This window comes from Gymnogyps californianus, chromosome 1 (genome assembly GCF_018139145.2).
Source record: "Gymnogyps californianus isolate 813 chromosome 1, ASM1813914v2, whole genome shotgun sequence".
NCBI classification, from domain to species: Eukaryota; Metazoa; Chordata; class Aves; order Accipitriformes; family Cathartidae; genus Gymnogyps; species Gymnogyps californianus.
The window spans coordinates 125,395,313-125,413,898 of record NC_059471.1 but is presented as its reverse complement, the minus strand read 5'-3'; the positions used below and the strand labels follow the sequence as shown (position 1 = coordinate 125,413,898).

Here is an 18,586-nt window from a genome sequence, read left to right as displayed (position 1 = left end):
CTAGGCATTATTAGAAGACAAAGTGTGCCTTGTTTTAAGATGAACTTAATGCTGTGGTGAATGTGCATGTATAATACAGATAAAATTATCTGGTTGGACCTTTATTTATTTAGATTGATCATGGTTTCTGGGGGAAAAAAACAAGCCATATCAGCTCACCAGTAACTGAACTGTTTTGAAACCTAATTTGGCTATTTCCAGCCTTTTCTCCTTCCACTTTTTTTCATTTTTTCTCTCTAAGAAGGATTTTTTCGTGACGCTACAGGCACTCATGGACAAAGAACAGTGGGTGTGAATGACTAACTGATGTTGTAGTGGGATGTCTATCTTTCTATTAGTAAGTTTCTGTTTTCTTAAGCATTGTGTAGTATGTCTGTCATCTTTGTTGTTTAAAAGGAGGTGAAGAAGCAAAACAACTCAAACCCATGATGCTCTATTCCTTCAGGAAGAGCAGCTCAAGTTGACAGAAACCTTTTCAGTTATGCAAGTCAAGGTATGAGGAGAAAATTACTTGAACTCTGACCCCCAGAACATGTTGTGTGGCTTGTTTATATTCCAGTCTTTCTGGATGAAGAGCTGAAGGAAGAGGGGAAACATATGCTGAGAAGGAACAGCGTTGTCACCGCAGTATGCAGGAGGAGCTGCGTGGATTTATAGCACCCGTTCTCTGTGTATTTTGTTCTATCAAGTATTATACTGACACCTATGATGTGTAATATATAAATAGAAGCCTAGCTTAGGCTGGCTAAAGCTTTAAAGGTTAATCTGGGAGAGTACAACAGGGCTGGAAGAAATCTTTCAGCTAAGGCTGTGTTACTGAATTTGTGATTTTTTTTTAATTTTTTTTTTTTTTTTTAAGGTGTAGTTAGAGCTGGATTTGTGGTGTTTGCTTTGATTAAAGCTTTGAGAGTTCAGGAAGCAGAGCTATCTGTGCTCAGCTCATACCTGCTTTGGACTTTGCATGCATGGGTTAGCTTTTGACCAAACCCAAAGTAGTTGTTTTTGTACTGCACTGCATCTCTGTGGCTGCTGGAGGCAGAAAGGAAGGGGAAAAAAAAAGAAGTGAGGTGTGTTGGGAGGAGGCCTGTGGAGGAACAGGGCAGGGAAAGCATATGGCAATGTCTGTTCCCAGCTTCTGCGCACCTTTGCATAAATTGGCCACTTCCTTCTAGTCCTCATCTCAAGGCACAAAAGCAGGCAAGAAGCTGAGGCTGTGGATTTGATCTTATTCTTGATCATAATTATAGGCAAGGTTTCTGGAAATCTGTGATACTTAGAAAGCACCAGTTAGATGAGAATCCAGTAGTTATTATTGTTCCTCTTCCCCTCAAAGCCACAAGTTGGATTTGGATCTACCCAGGGCTGATGTTCAAACTCAAATTAGGAGTGTTTAACTGTGCTACAAAAAGTGTGTCCATTGTTGGAATGAGCCCCAAGCCATTCTGGAACATCAGGAAATACTGTTTCCTGTCTTGGAGGGGAAAAATAATTAAAAACAACATTCACCAGCTGAGAAATATCAAACCAGCTATCTTTTTTTACGCTTGCAGTTTTAATTGTGTGTCTACACCATGCAACGGAGCATGCTGTCGCCTTGAGCTGGTGCCAGGGATCCACGTTGCACTGTGATAATCTGAGCCAAAATATTAGCTTGGATCTCAAGGGTGGCATAGCAACCCTGTGATAGCCCCAAGCTGGAGGTAACCTGTTCTGCCTCTCATCAGGGCTAATTAACTTACATCCGACAGTTGCACCAAATACTGCTCCTATTTGAGGGCCATTTCAGTGATAGCTAATGCCTGTGCTCCACTGTGTTTTGCTCACCAGGGTTTTCTGGCAGGATGCACTGGCTGATGCTTTGTACTCCTGTTTTTCATCCATGGAGCTAGTATTTGGTGTCAATATAAGTGACATTAAATTTTGTGTTGGTAGGCCCAAAACTGATATCTCTGTGAAACAACGCACATCATTGATTGCAGTATCTCTGAGAACAGGATCACAGCAGGTTTTGCAGCCAAAAGGGGGACTGTTTCAGTAAACTTTAAAAAGCTTGTAGTAACTTGACCTAAGCTTGTACATGTGTCTTCCTGCTATCCAGGAAACAGTCTGATGAGTGCATGCAACCTCTCTTTTTTTTCTCTGGCCTTTTCATTTTTTCTGTTCCTGCCCCCACTGTGGGGCACATGTGAAAGCTCTTGAGTGCTCAGGCAGAGGGAGGGAAGAGGAGTGAAAAAGGAGTTACACCACTGAACAGATGGTACTGCACTAGGTAAAAAGGAGGTAAGAACAAGAGAGTCTGAGCGTGGTGATAAGACTGTAAGAGTAAGTCAGGACCTGCAGGCCGTTTGCAGCTTTTGCCAGGCTCTCCCTATTGGTGGCATGTCTTCCTGGAAGGCTACAAACTCGTGTTTTTCAGATCTCGCCTGAAATGTTGAAGGGCTTAGGTTTGGCTAGAACAAGCCACCATACCCGATTTCTTGCATTTAAAGGTGGTAATGGGAATGAGGTGAGAGCGCAGGGCTGGAGATGAAGGTTTGGAGGGGTGTTGGTGCTGTGTTGCCTGTTGTGCCCACGACACAGAGATAAACTGTGCTCATTTCTGGGCGTGCCTGCAGCCTTCTGGAAGGGCGCTAACCTCCCTCTTCCACCAACCGTCCTGTCTAGGTAAATTTGGATTGCAGCAGGTGAAAATACAATAGATTTGACTGGACTCGGATTCTTTATCAATACCTTTTAGCTGAAGGATATGCCTGCGTGGGAAGAGTTTCTGAGCTTGTAAGTAGGACTGGAGAGTCACACAAGAGGGAGAGTGATGCAGAGATCTAGAAGATTTTGTACAGAAGCAAACTGAAATGGCGATTGTCAATGAAAAATACTGATTAAATTGCTTTTCCTCCTTGCTTGACCCAGCTGGCAGGCATGTTCTGGTAAGGAGCAAAATACTGGTGTCTGTACTTGAAAGACAGAAATGGCATAAAATAATCATGACTCGTCCACAAAATGATAAATGTATTGCTGTCTCTTGTGGTACAGAATAGGTTTCACCATTAGCAGGATGATAAAAGGGAGGGAGGCAAGCACCTTAGGCCCTAAACCCAATCTATTAAGTCTTGCAGCCTGTCCTGAATTAGTGTGCAGCCGCGCAAAAGGTCAAAGGTGGACACAGCTCTAGTCTACATCTCTCCCTAGTAGATTAGTGTCAGCACAGGCTACATTTCTGGTTGTAGTAGCTGATAAAGAACAAGGCTTGACTGCATCTACTGAACATCAATAGTACTGTGATACTAATCTACTGGACAGCATTGCTTGCTGTTGAGTACTTGGAGAAAAGATTATCTTGCTGTTTCTTTTCAGGTCTTCTGCAGTAGTTGGAGAAAGGGGAAATGTTAGGGGAAACGTTGGAAACCTTCCTTAATAAAGAGAAGCTGTCTCCAGAGGAAGACTGTCTTTTTTCAGTTACCAGGATGCTGTGGAAGTAAATGGCTAGTTCAGTATGCTCTTGGAGGGGAAGAAGGCTCCAGTTTTCATAGTCAGCAAATTCTTCCTCTACTGCTTATCCCCTCGTTGTTGAAAGAGAATAGCGCAGAAAGAGCCTGAAAACGTCTTATCTTCCAGTGCAGGAAAAATTGTTAACTGCTGGTAAAGGTTGTACATGTGGTGTGATGGTGGAAGTCCCCAATGACATTTTGACACAGTAAAACCTTAATTTTTTGGTGTCATGGTTTGTGCAGGCCTTCAGGAACAGGAATAACTGCTTTGGTTTTGTGTGGGGCGGGGCAGGTTAGCAAGAATCTTTTCCAATTAAGATGCTGTTAAACTTACCACTTCAAAACCAAGTCACTGTTGTCGGAGAGTTAGAAATGTAGTTTTAATTCAGGGTCACTTTGCTAGGATAATCCAGTATATCTATCTTCCTCATTTAAACTTAATATTTCTGAGGACTTCTGTTTCTTAATAAACTAAAATTGAAAGGAGCATTGGAAATGATGAAAAAATTTAAGGAGTGCGTGAGGGAAAGCACTAGACTGACTGAGCCACTTCAGTACCTTTAAGACTTTGCTGCAGTGCTATTGTATTGTCCACTACAGCGTTTCCTTCCTGAAGAGGGAGAGAATTAATGAACTATGCATGTACTTAGAGCAAGAACTGGAAGAGTTTATGATGAATAGTGTATAGATTTGGCAGAAGAAATATATAGCTATGTGCCATAATGTGCTCACATTTTGGCAGCTTAACTTGAGACAAATGACGACATGAGAAAACTCCCTCCTTGGTTGTCCTTTTGCTGTGTAGTGGTTCCACCGGGCATGCACTACATCCTGACCAAAAGGAAGCAGTGCTGCAGGACTGGTGATCACAAGCAAGCCCACAAAATACTGACTGCATCTTAAAAATCCTGATGTTTCTTTTTAAACTTTTTAGTAGGTTTTTATGTGCTTTTTCTGCTGTCCCTTTAAATTTCAAGGTCCACTCAAAGCACATTTTCAAGTTTACTTCCTTGCTTCCCCCACAACTAAAAGGGCTAGGAATTTGAGGTCTGAATGCGCTGAAATTTTCATGCTGTCTGTTAATTGCAGCAGCAGCAAGAAGTTAAACTGTCAGAAGACTAGGTATGGAGCCAAGATTGTTTTAAGATGAGTAGTATTTAATTTAGTAGAAACCACTTTTTAGTTGAATATTTATTAACTATTTACTTCAGTGATAGTCAAAGGTGCTTTACAAAATAAGTAGGATAGACAGAAAAGCCTCCTGCATTGCATTATTAACAACCTAATTTTAAGCAAGAAAGCAAAAGGAAGGCTTACAAGCGTTACAAAGACAGGTGATCGTAATGTGGTCAGGTGACTGCCCAGTCTAACAGCTGTAGTTTCCTGTGTGATTATTTTATTCTGTGGCATGGCTGCATCAACTGCATATGTAAGTTGAAAGATAAAGAGAGGCTCTGAGACAGTGGCTCATATCAGATACCACACTTACTGAAGAAGCAGAATAAAGACTAATTATAAGTAAAGATGCAGCTCTGACAGGGACATTGGTTCCCCACTTCTACCAAGGGAAGAAAAAATTAGCCTCTGGGCTCATATAGCTGATTTGTCATATGCCCAAATGTGTCTCTGTGGTGGGTCGGTGGGAGCTGGGGTGGACCCATCTGTCCACAGGAGATGTAGGCTGATCTCTGAGACTTCTTAATACTGTAACAGAGTCTGTCTTGTCTAATTCTGTAATTGTAGCTCTGCCTTGGCAGGGGTGGGAAGCTGAACAGCGAAAGTTAGCTTAGATTCCTATTAAAAAATGCCCATCAATCTTTTTACAACACTTATGCATCCCGTTGCTTGCTTCCATGAACGTTGAGTGTTGGCATGCTGGGTTCCTCGCCCCTTTCATTGTGTGGATCACTGTAGGCTTTTTAGAAAGAGGAGGGAATTGAATAGTTGAGTTCCAGTTTTGTCCTCCTTGTTTTGCTTAACCCTGACTGACCTGGACATAAGGACACTGTGACCTCTGTCAGTCAGGTTGATGGGCTTAAATCAAGATGCCAGGTCTTGTATTGTGATAAATATGCTGGAACGGAACTGTCACTTTACATCTGAACTGTGTCTTCTCAATTGCCTATTTTCTTGCATCTCTGACTATGGGAATTTTCTGGTGCAATGTTTGCATCGTAGGAGTTTGTTTTCCTTTGATTAACTTTCTGTAACACTCAGCTATTTTAAAATAGGAAGGGAGAGCTGAAAAATGCTGTTACCATTAAAAATGCACCCAGATTAATTTCTTCCGTAAACAAGGCAATGGTTCTGTTTACTGAACCAGGTTAAGAAAGTCTTTGCTAAAAGACCATCTTTCTTGACTACAGAACTTTATCTTCAAAGCACTGAATGAAGCCAGGCACTGGGGGGATGGGATGGTGAGAAGACACTTGTATAATTAAAGACCATTTAATGTTCCTAAGAGCTGAGTTAGATACACCCTTAATGATGCTACATTCTCATGTGTGTGCCAGGCTGAATGTCCTACATAAGATACTGAAGTTGTTACAGATTCCTTATGATCCTGTTTGAAGAACAATGTTGATTTATATTCTCATTTTAATGATTTTTTTGCAGGCTGTACGAGTATCTTTGTAAATACTTTACAAACAGAACAATTTTTTTTCTCTGTGAATAATACTGTTATGAATAATATTTTTGTTTTTAAAAGACCCTTTATGGGCAGCTTTGCCTTGTCTTTTCTCTGTTTTGTAGCTTGGTCTGACTCTTCAGCAAGGTTCTCTTTTTACATTGAAGTCAGCAAAATCAACAATTTAATCCGTTGTTAATTTAGCAACTTTATTTGAAGAGCTGGTTCATTATGTTCTGTTGTTTAACTGAAGTTTGCATTGATTGAATTAGGGAGTAAAAAGTAAACAGTTGATTTCCACTTTAGTGGGATATTTTAGCAAACTTTTGCAAAGCAGGAGGGGGTAAAAATACTGGCAATGAAAGGAAAAAACCCAAAGAGTGCAGTATCTTTTTCAAGTAAATCATAGAATCATTTAGGTTGGAAAAGACATTTATGATCATCAAGTCCAACCGTTAATCTGGCACTGCCAAGTCCACCACTAAACCATGTCCCTAAGCGCCACATCTACACGTCTTTTAAATACCTCCAGGGATGGTGACTCAACCTCTTCCCTGGGCAGCCTGTTCCAATGCTTGACAACCCTTTTGGTGAAGAATTTCTTCACCAATTTCCAGTCTAAACCTCTCCTGGTGCAACTGGATGCCATTTCCCCTTGTTCTATTGCTTGTTAATTGGGAGAAGAGACTGACACCCACCTTGCTACAACCTCCTTTCAGGTAGAGAGCGCTAAGGTCTCCCGTGAGCCTCCTTTTCTCCAGGCTAAACAACCCCAGTTCCCTCAGCCACTCCTCATAGGACTTGTGCTCTAGACCCTTCACCAGCTTCATTGCCCTTCTTTGGACATGCTCCAGCACCTCAGTGTCTTTCTTGTAGTGAGGGGCCCAAAACTGAACACAGTGTTTGAGGCGTGGCCTCACCAGTGCTGAGTACAGGGGGACGATCACTTCCCTAGTCCTGCTGGCCACACTATTTCTGATACAAGCCAGGATGTTACTGGCCTTCTTGGCCACCTGGGCACACTGCTGGCTCGTACTCAGCTGGCTGTCGACCAACATCCCCAGGTCCTGTTCTGCCAGGCAGCTTTCCAGCTGCTCTTCCCCAAGCCTGTAGCATTGCATGGGGTTGTTGTGACCCAAGTGCAGGACCTGGCACTTAGCCTTGTTGAACCTCATACAATTGGCCTCGGCCCATTGATCCAGCCTGTCCAGATCCCTCTGTAGAGCCTTCCTACCCTCAAGCAGATCAACACTCCGCCCAACTTGGTGTCATCTGCAAACTTACTGAGGGTGCACTCAATCCTCTCGTCCAGATCATTGATAAAGATATTAAACAGAACGGGCCCCAGTACTGAGCCCTGGAGAATGCCACTTGTGACCAGCTACCAACTGGATTTAACTCCATTCGCCACCACTCTTTGGGCTTGGCCATCCAGCCAGTTTTTTACCCAGTGAAGAGTACGCCCATCCAAGCCATGAGCAGCCAGTTTCTCCAGGACAATGCTGTGGGAAACTGTGTGAAAGGCTTTATTAAAGTCCAGGTAGACAACATCCACAGCCTTTCCCTCATCCAGTAAGCGGGTCACCTTGTCATAGGAGAAGATCAGGTTAGTCAAGCAGGACCTGCCTTTCATAAACCCATGCTGACTGGGCCTGATCACCTGCTTGTCCTGTACATGCCACATGATGGCACTCAAGATGATGAGCCAATTGCTGTTAATGACACTTGACTAAACCCAGTGGGTGAGTTTTCTTGTAATGTTCTTGCAGTTTTAGGGACTCTTACAAAATTATTGCAAAAACTGAGGGTTTGCTGTAGAAGTTGAGAGTGACTGTCAAAAAAAATTTGCAGTGACTCTTCAAGAAGAGTGAAGGGAGTTGGAGCTGTAAGGGAGGCAGTGTTACTTCCCAACGAGGGATGAAAGGTTGAAACTGCAACAGCTGCAGCCTATGAGTATTTCCTCCAAAACAGAGCAGGACAGCCTGGAGGATATACTTGAGGTTGATAGATTATAGCTTGTTCATTGCATGGCTTTGTTACTAGTAGATGCTGTTGTAAAACCCCATCTCTGTTGCTACAATTAAACTCCTGTGAAGGATATGGGGGGGGGGGGGAATAAGGAAGTGGTGGGTTGTTGCACTCAAGTCATTGTAACAAATAGTTCACTGTTAGGTATTTCTTCAGTGGTGAAGCTTATGTGAGTGGCAGTAGTTTACTTCTTAATTTCTAATAATAAAATGTAGCTCTCTCTAGTAGTTAGCTCTCTCTGGTAGTTTCTTGGCCATTAATACAAGGTATGATGTTAAGATGTTACTAGCATAAAGCGTATTGCTGTAAATCACTTGGATTATATCTACCTTGAGTTTTATTGCCTTAGGGCTGTTTAACACAGGTTTAAAATAATAGCAACTCTAAACATTCTAAAAAGCAACATGGAATTTAAAAAAAGAAAATTAAAAAAAAGAAAAAAAACCCATAAAGCCAAAGGCTCTGCTCTTGGAAAATGCAGCAGTATGTTTGGATGTGGCTTGTTTTTGCTGGACAGCTGTTTGTTACCTTCACTTTAAAATATAGATATGCAAGTAGGTGTTTATGCATTGTGTGCATTGAACCTGCTTACCATGATAGGGGGAGAAGTGAAAATAATAGAAGGATATAGCTCTTGAGTAAATTTCCACGGTAACTTGTGGCCAGAATGGCTATTTTGAACTTTCACAAGATTAAGCAACGACAGTTCATTCATAGCTACTGAAAGGGCAGCTCGGTGTGTTGGACGTGAGCAATGCAGAACTTGCTTTTCCCCCAGCGTGTCTTGCCAGATACATGAGTTTCTGATATTTCTCTGGTTTTCTTTTACTAGACTGTGCAATGAGGTGAAAACTCTATTTGAAAAAAGAACACTTTCTCTGCTATTTCTCCATAACTTAGTAAGCTCCACAGATTGGGTCCTAACTTCTCTTCGTCGCTTTGTGATGTGTGAAAATAGCATTTTTCTGTCACTTGAGCAATGAAGTCTGGCCTGTGTCAGGAGCTGGGGACTGTGCAGGATGCGAGGGCATAAGCAGACAGCTTCAGTGTAGCTTTAAATGTCCAAAACCTGACTTTGAGAATATTCAGTGATCCTAAAAAAGCCAGTAGCAACTTGTGGCAGCTCATACCCATTTCTGCTTCATCAGCATCAGCCTGTCTGCCTCCTGCAAAGTGCCAATGCTTGTTTAACTGTGTGATTATGGAAACTGATAGTGGGTGGCGCAAGAAAGAGAAGTGCAGGTACCTGTAAAGGCCAACTTCTGACCCAAGAGGCTGGTTTCTTTGGGCTGCCAGTGGACAGAAAGGAGCTCCTACTCTGATGCGCTTCTGGAAGAGCCCATCTTCCTCCTGTGTCTTCAGAGAGAACCTAGAGTGAGCCTCTCTCAATGCTTCTGTGCAGAGTATGCACGTGTGGTAAGTGCAAAGCAGCATTCAGTTCCTGTCACGGGGACTTTGTGTGAGAAATCAAACCGGAGTGATCGCCCGTCAAATTTGTGATGGTGGTGAACAGCTGTAATAGTGATTTTCTTTCATAGGTTTCAAGATGCTTTATAAAAGTTCATGTTAATAGTATAACTTGGATTTCAATTTCTCGTTTTGTTTTTCTTACATTTCAGGTCTACCAGTCATGAAACGAATTCTTCTGTTTTTTATCCTGGCTGCTGCTGTTATGTATGGTATACTGCATGGAAATCTGTGGAGAAATAACCTTTACTGGTATGGTGATACTTTGTTCACTTATAGTGCAAACACCCTCATGGCTGTATGAGAGATGTGGCAGTGAGTTGCTGTGTTGCTGAACAGCTGTTTATTAGTAATCAACAGAAGTGATTACTACTCTGTGTGTGTGTGTTTTGTGGTTGATTTTTTTTTTTTTTGTGCTGTGAGGGAATGAATGTGATCGTTCTGTCCTGTCACTTCTTCTCTCGTGTCACTTTTAAACCTAGTAGTCGATTTGAGCCTGGCTGTATGGAGAGGTCAGGACCTCAGAGATAGGGAGCTCCTCTGAGTTTCATGAAAATAGGTGTTCAGGTGAGGGGGGGATATCTTATTTGTGTGTGTTGTGTATCCATATCTTCTCCCATCCCACATGTGTTTAGTGTTAGCTTGTTCCTTTAGATGTCTGATAAATGATGTGGGAGAGACCTGCTCCACATGTGGGAATAACTGCAGGTGTAGTGAGCACCTCTTGAAAAGCTGAAATTTGTCGAGTCCTAGTGGCAACCTTGTGGGAAGTGAGCCTTCACTGTCTCCAGGCTGCACGGGACAGGTGGCTTGGGACCTAAAGTTCAGGGCGCTTATTGAAGAAGTTGAGTTTCCATTGGCCTTTGCACAGCTGTGACCAGGACAGACCAATGTGTTTGTGTTATGAAGATAATAGTGATGGCTTTTAAAAGTAGCGATTGATGTGCCTCTATTTGTCTTGTTTATAGCATACAATTGATATGAATGGCTTTCTATTGTGGTTTCTGTTTATAGCAAACCACAGTGTTGTGACATTTCCGTTTTTGCAGGATTAGCTTTTATGGGCAGACTTCCTCTGTGAGGGCTCCTCCTTCCTATGAGACTAGTGGAGTTACCCAGTAAGTTCAGCAGTTGAGTATTTTTGTGGTGGGGTGGGTTGGTTGGTTGGTTTTGGGGCAGGTGGGAGGGATTGAGACTAAAATCCATAGCCTTTGTCCATAGGCTCCCTGTTCAGTTGGTTATTGTACAGCTGTGTCCATTGGCTGTTTCTGTTATGAACAGAATTGTAACGTGTCTGGCAGAAAGGAATTTGTCCATGTCATGTTTCAGTGTTTGGTTAATATTTATGGCCACTTACAGGGACTGTCTGTAACAAGCAGTTGTTGGAAGGACATTTGTTTACAACTTCCAAATTTCTGGAATTCTGAGTTATATCTGAATAAAATTAGCAGAACATGAGGGCAACTTTTGTGCTTAAAATTTATTAAATCAGAGGTGTGGTGCACTTGTGATATGCAAGTGCGTGTGTAAGCAGATCTTGTGCTAGTAAATTCCTGCAATTAGGTTTGTGGGACTAATGAGCGCCTATCCTAAAGCTTAAAAGGAAGCCTCTCTTGTCTCTGAAGCCGTCCTGCAAAATGTCATCTATGAGGCTGATGCTGGAAAGCAACGAGCTGGCCAGCTGATACATTTCACAGGGCACTTTCTCAGTTGTCATTCGCATGACAACTTGAGGTTACCAAAAGCAATTAACCTTAATGGTCTGTTTGGCTTGTGGGTCTAATGTGGTGGTTTCATCCTTCTGTTCTTAATGCAGCCTAGATGCAGGCATTGCTCACACTGAACTTTACCCGCCCTTCTGGGCTTCATATTTGTTATTAATTGGGCTAAATCACCAAGGCAGGAATGTGTTTAGAAGTGTAAGTCTTAGCCTTATTATGAGAGGAATAACTTATCCCCAAAGAGTCTCATTTTCCTTGAAGTACCCTATATGGTGCTGTCTATTCCCCTCTCCAAACAAGACTCCACTCTCCTCTCTGAGGAGTGCTGGTGATGCTATCTGGTACGGCTGCAGGGGTGATTCAGCCCAGGTGTCCTGCTTCCCTGCAGGTGGGCCTGAGATCTCACCTCTCATTATGACTGCTTTGATAGCTGCTGAGCAAGGGAGATTGCAGACCCCTTGGAGCAGCACCATGAGATAAAAGCCTTTACTAGTAAAAAGTAATCATACTGCAGTGAGAAAGATCCATCTTTATAATACAGACAGAGGCAATCATGAAAATTTGGTGTGGTGTTAACTCAGTAATCATCTTTTACTAACTTTGCTTGTCCAAGTTTCCATACCTTGTTGCTGCTACCTGTTCCTGTTCTTGCTATTTCTTTGAAATTCTTCTTTTGCAGGCTGCCGCCTACGGCTATGGAGAGAAGGAATGCGCTGGACACTTGTCTCCTGAAACCAGCATTTGAATCTTTACTGGGGTGAGTCTTCTGTGGGAAGTGGGGGGAAAGGAACGGCTGTGCTGATTGAGGTAGAAATGGGCTATTCACATATTCTGGACTATTTCACATTTTGATTCACCTCTGGAAGTACAGCTTTTGGGCTTGAGTTCATTTCTGCTTTTCCTGGTTGTGGCAACAACTTGTTTAGCTTGCCACTGGTCAGCATCTGAGCAATACCATACAACTCACTCAACATGCTGGTGTATGTACTGAATAAATAAATACTTCCTGTTCAGATATTGTAGCTAGTAACAGTGGAACTATTTTAATTATGGAAATACAAGCCTTAATTCCCCCCCCATGCTTTTCCTGTAAAAGAAGCCTTCGTGTCCAAGACTGAAACTCAGTCATTCTGCTATTAAGAACCTGAACTTAAAAGATTAAGATTTTTTGGTAGCTAAGTATTTCTGTAGCAGTCAGGGACCAGAGAAGTTTTGAAAATCTCTTCATTTTATCTGGAAAGAGGAGTATGAAATGTTGAAAAATTCATCCAATCTTAAATGACAGAAGATTCTTCCCCTTCAATGGAATTTTAATTTTAATGGAATTTAATTTTAATGAAATTTGGAATTATTCATGGTTTTGTTCCTATGATAGTATTGTTGAATTGTGTATAGGTGTCCTTCACTTTAAGGTACTTATAGGAAGCTTCCTTTGTAAAGAAGCAGTCAGATGAAAAAAGGAAGAGCTTCAACCCAAAACAAAGGAGGTGTCAGGTCACAAAAGTGCATCCAAGAGGTTTGTGAGGAAATACTGGGAGTTTTTGTTATTAGAAGCACAAGTCTTAAATGAGAGATCAAAGAAGTGCTACGGGACCAGAAGCAGACAGGCTATATTGTTGGCTTTGTGTTTTACCTGAGCAAACATTGAGTGTGGCCCTGAGAAAGCTTGGGAAGATGTTTAGACCAAGTCCTGGCTGAAGGAGTCTTAAAGCTCTGAGCGAAGACACCATTGCTTCTTTTTTTGATCCTTTTTGTATACAAGAAAACATGGCTTTAATTCACTGCTATTATTATGTTAAAGAACATGGAAGGATCTCAAGTTTGTCCTCCCCAAAGTAGTCCTGTAGTCTCTGAGTTTTGGTTAGCTGCCTGGCGCAGTGAGGTGGTCCTAGGTCCCTCGCCCACGGAGTGTGCCCAGGCTCTCTGTGTCAGGCACAGCAGGATAGCTCTGGTGCTGAGCAAGGGGCACAAATGGACTCAGAGGTGCACAGCGAGAAGAAGGTAAGTGCAGAGCTAGAACAGGGTCTCTTGCATATTTCCATAGCTCCTTTACAGAGACAGAGATAGTTTGCGCAAGCTGAAGATCTGGTCTGTGCACTTTGGTGATAGCCTGGGGCGGTTGAAAGGATTTCTAACCTGGCAGAATTATTTATTGGAAAGGAACCAGAGCTAGAAGAGCTAGAATTAAGAATCTCTTTGCAGTAGGTAAATTATTTATTATGTCTAAGCTTACCAGCTGCTTCTGAACAGCAAGGCAAGTTATTAAATTTAATATGGGTGTTTTTAGTGCATGATGTCTCAAAGTTAGCTGGTCTTGCTTAGTTAGCCTATGGCCCAGTTCTTGGTGTGTGGGCTGTGGTGTTTTGGTGTGTTTTGTTTTGTTTTCCTTTTTACTGTTAGTATCTTCTGAATACATAGAGCTTAGAGTGAGATACTTGATTTGTGAAACTGAGAGGGAGGGTTTTTTTTAACAGCTGTTAATATTCATAATGGAGAAACAAGTCATGTGCTGGCTGTGGTATTTATGATCAACACTAGGTTTTCTCACTGTGACTGTATACTTCTGTGTTAGCATTTTAATATAAGACCTAGTATGCAGGATCGCTACAAAGTCGACCAGTTCAGTGAGTGCGTGCCCACTTAACTCGAAGGTGAAGCCAAGGGCATGGTAGCATGTGACAGGATTGGATCTACTGTTCATTCATTTGGCCTGACTTGGCAGATATGGTAATAAGAGTCCCTTCCCTGCTATGAGATAACCCTTGTCTGTGGTTACTGTCTTTTGAAGAGAGAAGTGACCCATTCCTTCTATCTTGACGCTTATAAGGTATGACACTGTCATGTTCTAGTTTGCAGGAGGAATGCACTTTTGAGGCAAACCTCCTTGTGATCCCCACATGCCATGCTTCTCATCGCAGGGTGGCCCTGGCACATGTGCACTGGGCTTCTTTCAAACATCTGACTTCTGGCTAAGCTAGAACATGCACTGCAGGAGCACACCTGATGTGCTAAAGCTGCTAAATGCAGCTAAGTGTTCAATCTGTTGGACCCTGCTGGAGTTAGTCCAGAGTAAAAAAAAAAACCCGAGATGCGTGTAATGTGGACATGAGAACTCCATACTTTTTTGCTGTATGGATATACCCCTGTTGCCCTAAACTACTTACTAATGTCAACACAGCCATAAAGTGCCACTTCTTTGGAATGGGAGTGCATCTCAAATAAGCTGATGTCTTCAGGAGATGGTATTTTCAAGTTAAAACACCTTGTTTCAAATCCCATTCTTATTTATTAAATTGCCGTATATAATAATAACAACTCTTAATTTTCCTTGCTGCCTATGTTATGTACTTTTCAAACCTGAAGTTATTCTTTGTCTTCCTGGGTTATGTATTCTCTTAAATATGCTTTCTCATGGTATAAGCTTTTAGTCATGTGATTTTAATGATTCTATATAACCTATACTAGCAGAGAAATCGTTTAATCTCACTCTCTTCCTGTATTTTCCATTATAAAATCTTCCCCTTTTCTGTCACCTGCTTTCTTTCCCTGTGTTCATGAATTTTCTTCTCTTAAAAATTGAAAATACTTGAAGTAGGATAAAGAAAGCTTTTTTTAAAAGCAATTGCATGAATTATTGGCTTATTCAAATACATCATGTGGATTTTTGAAACTTCTTTCTTTTTCCCTTCATTAGTGTTGACAAAATATACCCATTCCTGTGCACTAATGATTTTATCAGAGTGGCGGAGTTCCATGGGAGCGATAAGTTTGAACTACCTTATGGAATAAAGAGAGCAGGTTTGTGTTCCCCATGTACCTTGTTTTTAAACAGAAATATCTAAATGGCGTGTAAAGCTACCTGAATCTCTGGCCCTGATCTTTCCTGCTCACCGATGCCAATCCTTTTGGGGGTATCTAGCAGTGACTTATGGTTTCATTTAGTCCCTCTGAGCTGGCACCTCCCTGTTTTTAACAAATAAAACACCGTGTTGGGGTTGTCGCTTGTAGCAGAGAAGCTCCAAAAAGGTGGGAGTGAGGAAGAGTGGAGCTTGTTCAGCTTCCTTTCATTTGTATGTGGGCTGGAGTGCTGAAGATATTTAGCTAGTGCTTTGCTAGGTGAAATATTAGCTGGGTTAGTGTGATGGGGTTTGATCAACACACCTAAGCTGATCAGGATCCAGAGTCCTACTGAGGCAGAAGTCCCCAGGTTGGGGCAGTTACATCACCAAAATTTTCCTTTTACTTGGCTGGCTTCTCCTACCAGGGAAGGTGTCACTGGGGCTGGAGGGGGTATTCCCACCGTTGCATGGCTGCTGTACCCGTGCGAAGTGTTTACCTGCTCATTCCTGCTGCCCGCGTTGGTCAGGGCAGAGTAGACAGGGCCAGAGACCCTAAGGGTCTTAGTCACCCTTTTGGAAAGGGTTGTAAAGTCTCAAGTCTCTCAGAGTTTTTAACACTGAACAGTGCACCTTCCTAGTACACTGCAGATCTAGGCTTTAGACTCTTGATTTGCCCTTCATCAGTGTAAGAAGGATGGTGCATTTTCCCGCACCTTTGGGGTTGCGGTGAGGAAAAAGTACATTTGGGAATGAGTTGAGGCCCCCTCTGTGAGCCACGTTGAGTGTCCAGCAGGTGCCTGCCCACCAAGGGAGGGCTGGGAAGGTGCCTCTGCCCAGCTTTGCCTGTGAGCACAGGCTGGTTTGATGTCTTCTCCCAAGATATGTAATGCTGTTACTGTCCCTGGCTGTGCGGCCCCTCCTCTTGGGTCAAGGCTGCTTCTGTTTCAGCTGAAGGTGGGTAGAAGAAAAAAACAAAGTCAATTAGGATGCAGGTCTTGGAAACTCTTCCGACGCTTATTTACTGTAACTAAGATTTTTTTGATACAAATCCCATGCTTTTTTCCAACAGGGGAGTGTTGGGGCAGGAAAAGCTTCCCAGAGAGGAGCTCTGATAAACCTGAATTTCTATGGCATCACTGATTGACCTGTGGCCCTAAATTACAAGTGTTCTTACTTTGAGGTTTTTATGCACAATGTGTAAAAACTACTGTGTCTGAAAATGCTGTAGTCAGGATGGCATGCTTATTTTTATATTCGAAAGCACTGAACATTTTCATTAATCTTCTTTATATTTGCTTTCTAGAGCAATTTTTTCATTTAGCCCTTTCAAGACTACAGAACTGTGGACTTTCCAATGAAGATGATGGGTGAGATGGTTTATTTGCTACTGTTTCTGTTCACTGCATTTTTAATATTTATCTGAAGAGGAATGTCCATGGTGTTATCCTGAAATTGCTCAAGTTAGCCAAGATGCAGATCTGACCAACAGTGTCTAAGCAATGTGTAACTAATTCCAAGATATAAATAAGTTTGGGTTTAAACATATGTAGCACCAGCATTCAAGAATGTCCTGGTTTCGGCTGGGACAGAGTTAACTCTCTTCTTAGTAGCTGGTACAGGGCTGTGTTTTGGATTTAGTGTGAGAATACTGTTGATAACATGCTGATGTTTTAGTTGTTGCTAAGTAGCACTTATCCTAAGCCAAGGACTTTTCGGTTTCCCATGCTCTGCCAGCAAGCAGGTGTGCAAGAAGCTGGGAGGGAGCATAGCCAGGGCAGCTGACCTGAACTAGCCAAAGGGATATTCCATACCATAGGACATCATTCCCAGTATATAAAGAGGGGGGAGTTGGCCGGGAGGGGGGATCGCGGCTCGGGCATCGGTCAGCGGGTGGTGAGCAATTGCATTGTGCATCACTTGTCTTTTCTTGGGTGTTATTTCTTCTTTTTTGTTGTATTCTTTTTCATTACAATTATTATTATTATTCTTAGTTAGTAGTGTATTTTATTTTTACTTTAGTTCTTAAACTGTTCTTATCTCAACCCATGAGTTTTACATTTTTTTTCTCTTCCCCCCCCCCCCCCCCCCCCCCCGCCCACTGGGAGTGGGGAGGGGGAAGCGGCTGCGTGGTGTTTAGTTACTGGCTGGGGTTAAACCATGACAAAGAATAATTTTTCTGTGAGGGAGCTTAAACTTACAGTTTCTTTTTATGAGTGCGTTGGGAATTTGCTAGTTGAATGCAATCCCATCTTTCTGTAAGTATCTCTTTATGCTTGAGGAGAGTGAAACCACCCCTTAAAAACTGAATGTGATCTCTTTCAAAGTCATTATTAGTGTAAGCCAGAGAATGTTTGAGATAAGCAGATGCAAACCAATGACTGTTGCTTCGCAAAAGAAATCTTACACATATCTCTGTGCTGCTGTGTCTGCTGGCCTGCTGCACACCCTTGTTCGTATGTATACTCAGCTTCCTTTTCCTGTGAATGAGGGAGATGTAGGGAGCCAGGAAAGGCTGTTCCTGGCATTTCTGGAGTAACCAGGGTGTGGCACGGAGTGGAGCATGCCTTAGATAACTCACTTCCCGTGCATTAGATTGCCCTGTTTAAATCTCTTGGTTAGAAGCCACTTCTGCCGGGATTTTTTGTTTGGTTTTGGAGAGTCTTTCTCTGTGTGTGACTTGTTGTTGTTGCTTTGTTTTGGTTTTGGGGTTTTTTGTTTGTTTTGGGGGGGTTTTTTGGAGGTTGTGTAGTAGGGTTGGCAAGCATACTAAAATCCTGTGTTTACCAAGCGATGCAAATGACTTCTTAGATTTGCAGTCTAGCAAACGGGCTGACAACCTGCCATATATCATGTAAATATGCAGACTTCTTAATAGAGCTGAATGCAAATAATGCTGAGGTTGGCTGTACTTGGTTCTGTTTTTTAATCAAGGAGATCAAACAGAAGATTGTTGTTTCAAGCCAAATGCCAGGAACACATTTTAATTAAACTTGGGTGGAATATGAACAAAATAATTGGTGTTCAAGCCTAAGAATTATCTTGGGTTTAATACCCAGTTTTCCTTTTTTTCACCTACTGTACTTCTTCCTTTCCCTGTGTTTAGTATCTATTTCTAGGATGTTCAGGTTTACTCTTAAGGGGGGGGGGGGGGGGGGGGGGGGGGGGGGAAGGAAAAACCCTATTTTCTATCAGGAATGTGATAATTGTGGAAATTTATACAGAATTGGCTGACAAAGGCTAGTCTTTTGTCTGGAGTTTGAAGGAGAATGCCAACTGTTTTATTAGAAATTTCCTGAAATCACAAATTCAGCACTATAATTGTTTTGGCTGTAAAGTAGAGACACTTGCAGTACAGCATAGTACCTTTTAAATGGAAGTGTCTGTTGTGTAGATCAAAAATAAGGTAATTGGTAT

General features: G+C 42.2%; 1 protein-coding gene across 5 annotated transcripts in view; it reads left to right on the top strand.

Moving 5' to 3' along the window:
* ST3GAL6 (ST3 beta-galactoside alpha-2,3-sialyltransferase 6) overlaps window positions 1-18,586 on the top strand; it is a 48,811-nt gene that overhangs the window by 10,856 nt on the left and 19,369 nt on the right. For 4 of the 5 annotated variants that reach the window (XM_050908471.1, XM_050908497.1, XM_050908462.1 and 1 more), the window contains 5 exons: window positions 9,765-9,864; window positions 10,662-10,730; window positions 12,013-12,090; window positions 15,028-15,131; window positions 16,476-16,539. In XM_050908471.1, the coding sequence (XP_050764428.1) occupies window positions 9,776-9,864; window positions 10,662-10,730; window positions 12,013-12,090; window positions 15,028-15,131; window positions 16,476-16,539 (404 nt within the window). In that variant the 5' untranslated portion in view covers window positions 9,765-9,775. The remainder of the gene's footprint in view (window positions 1-9,764; window positions 9,865-10,661; window positions 10,731-12,012; window positions 12,091-15,027; window positions 15,132-16,475; window positions 16,540-18,586) is intronic. The other variant, XM_050908489.1, reaches the window with a different exon arrangement.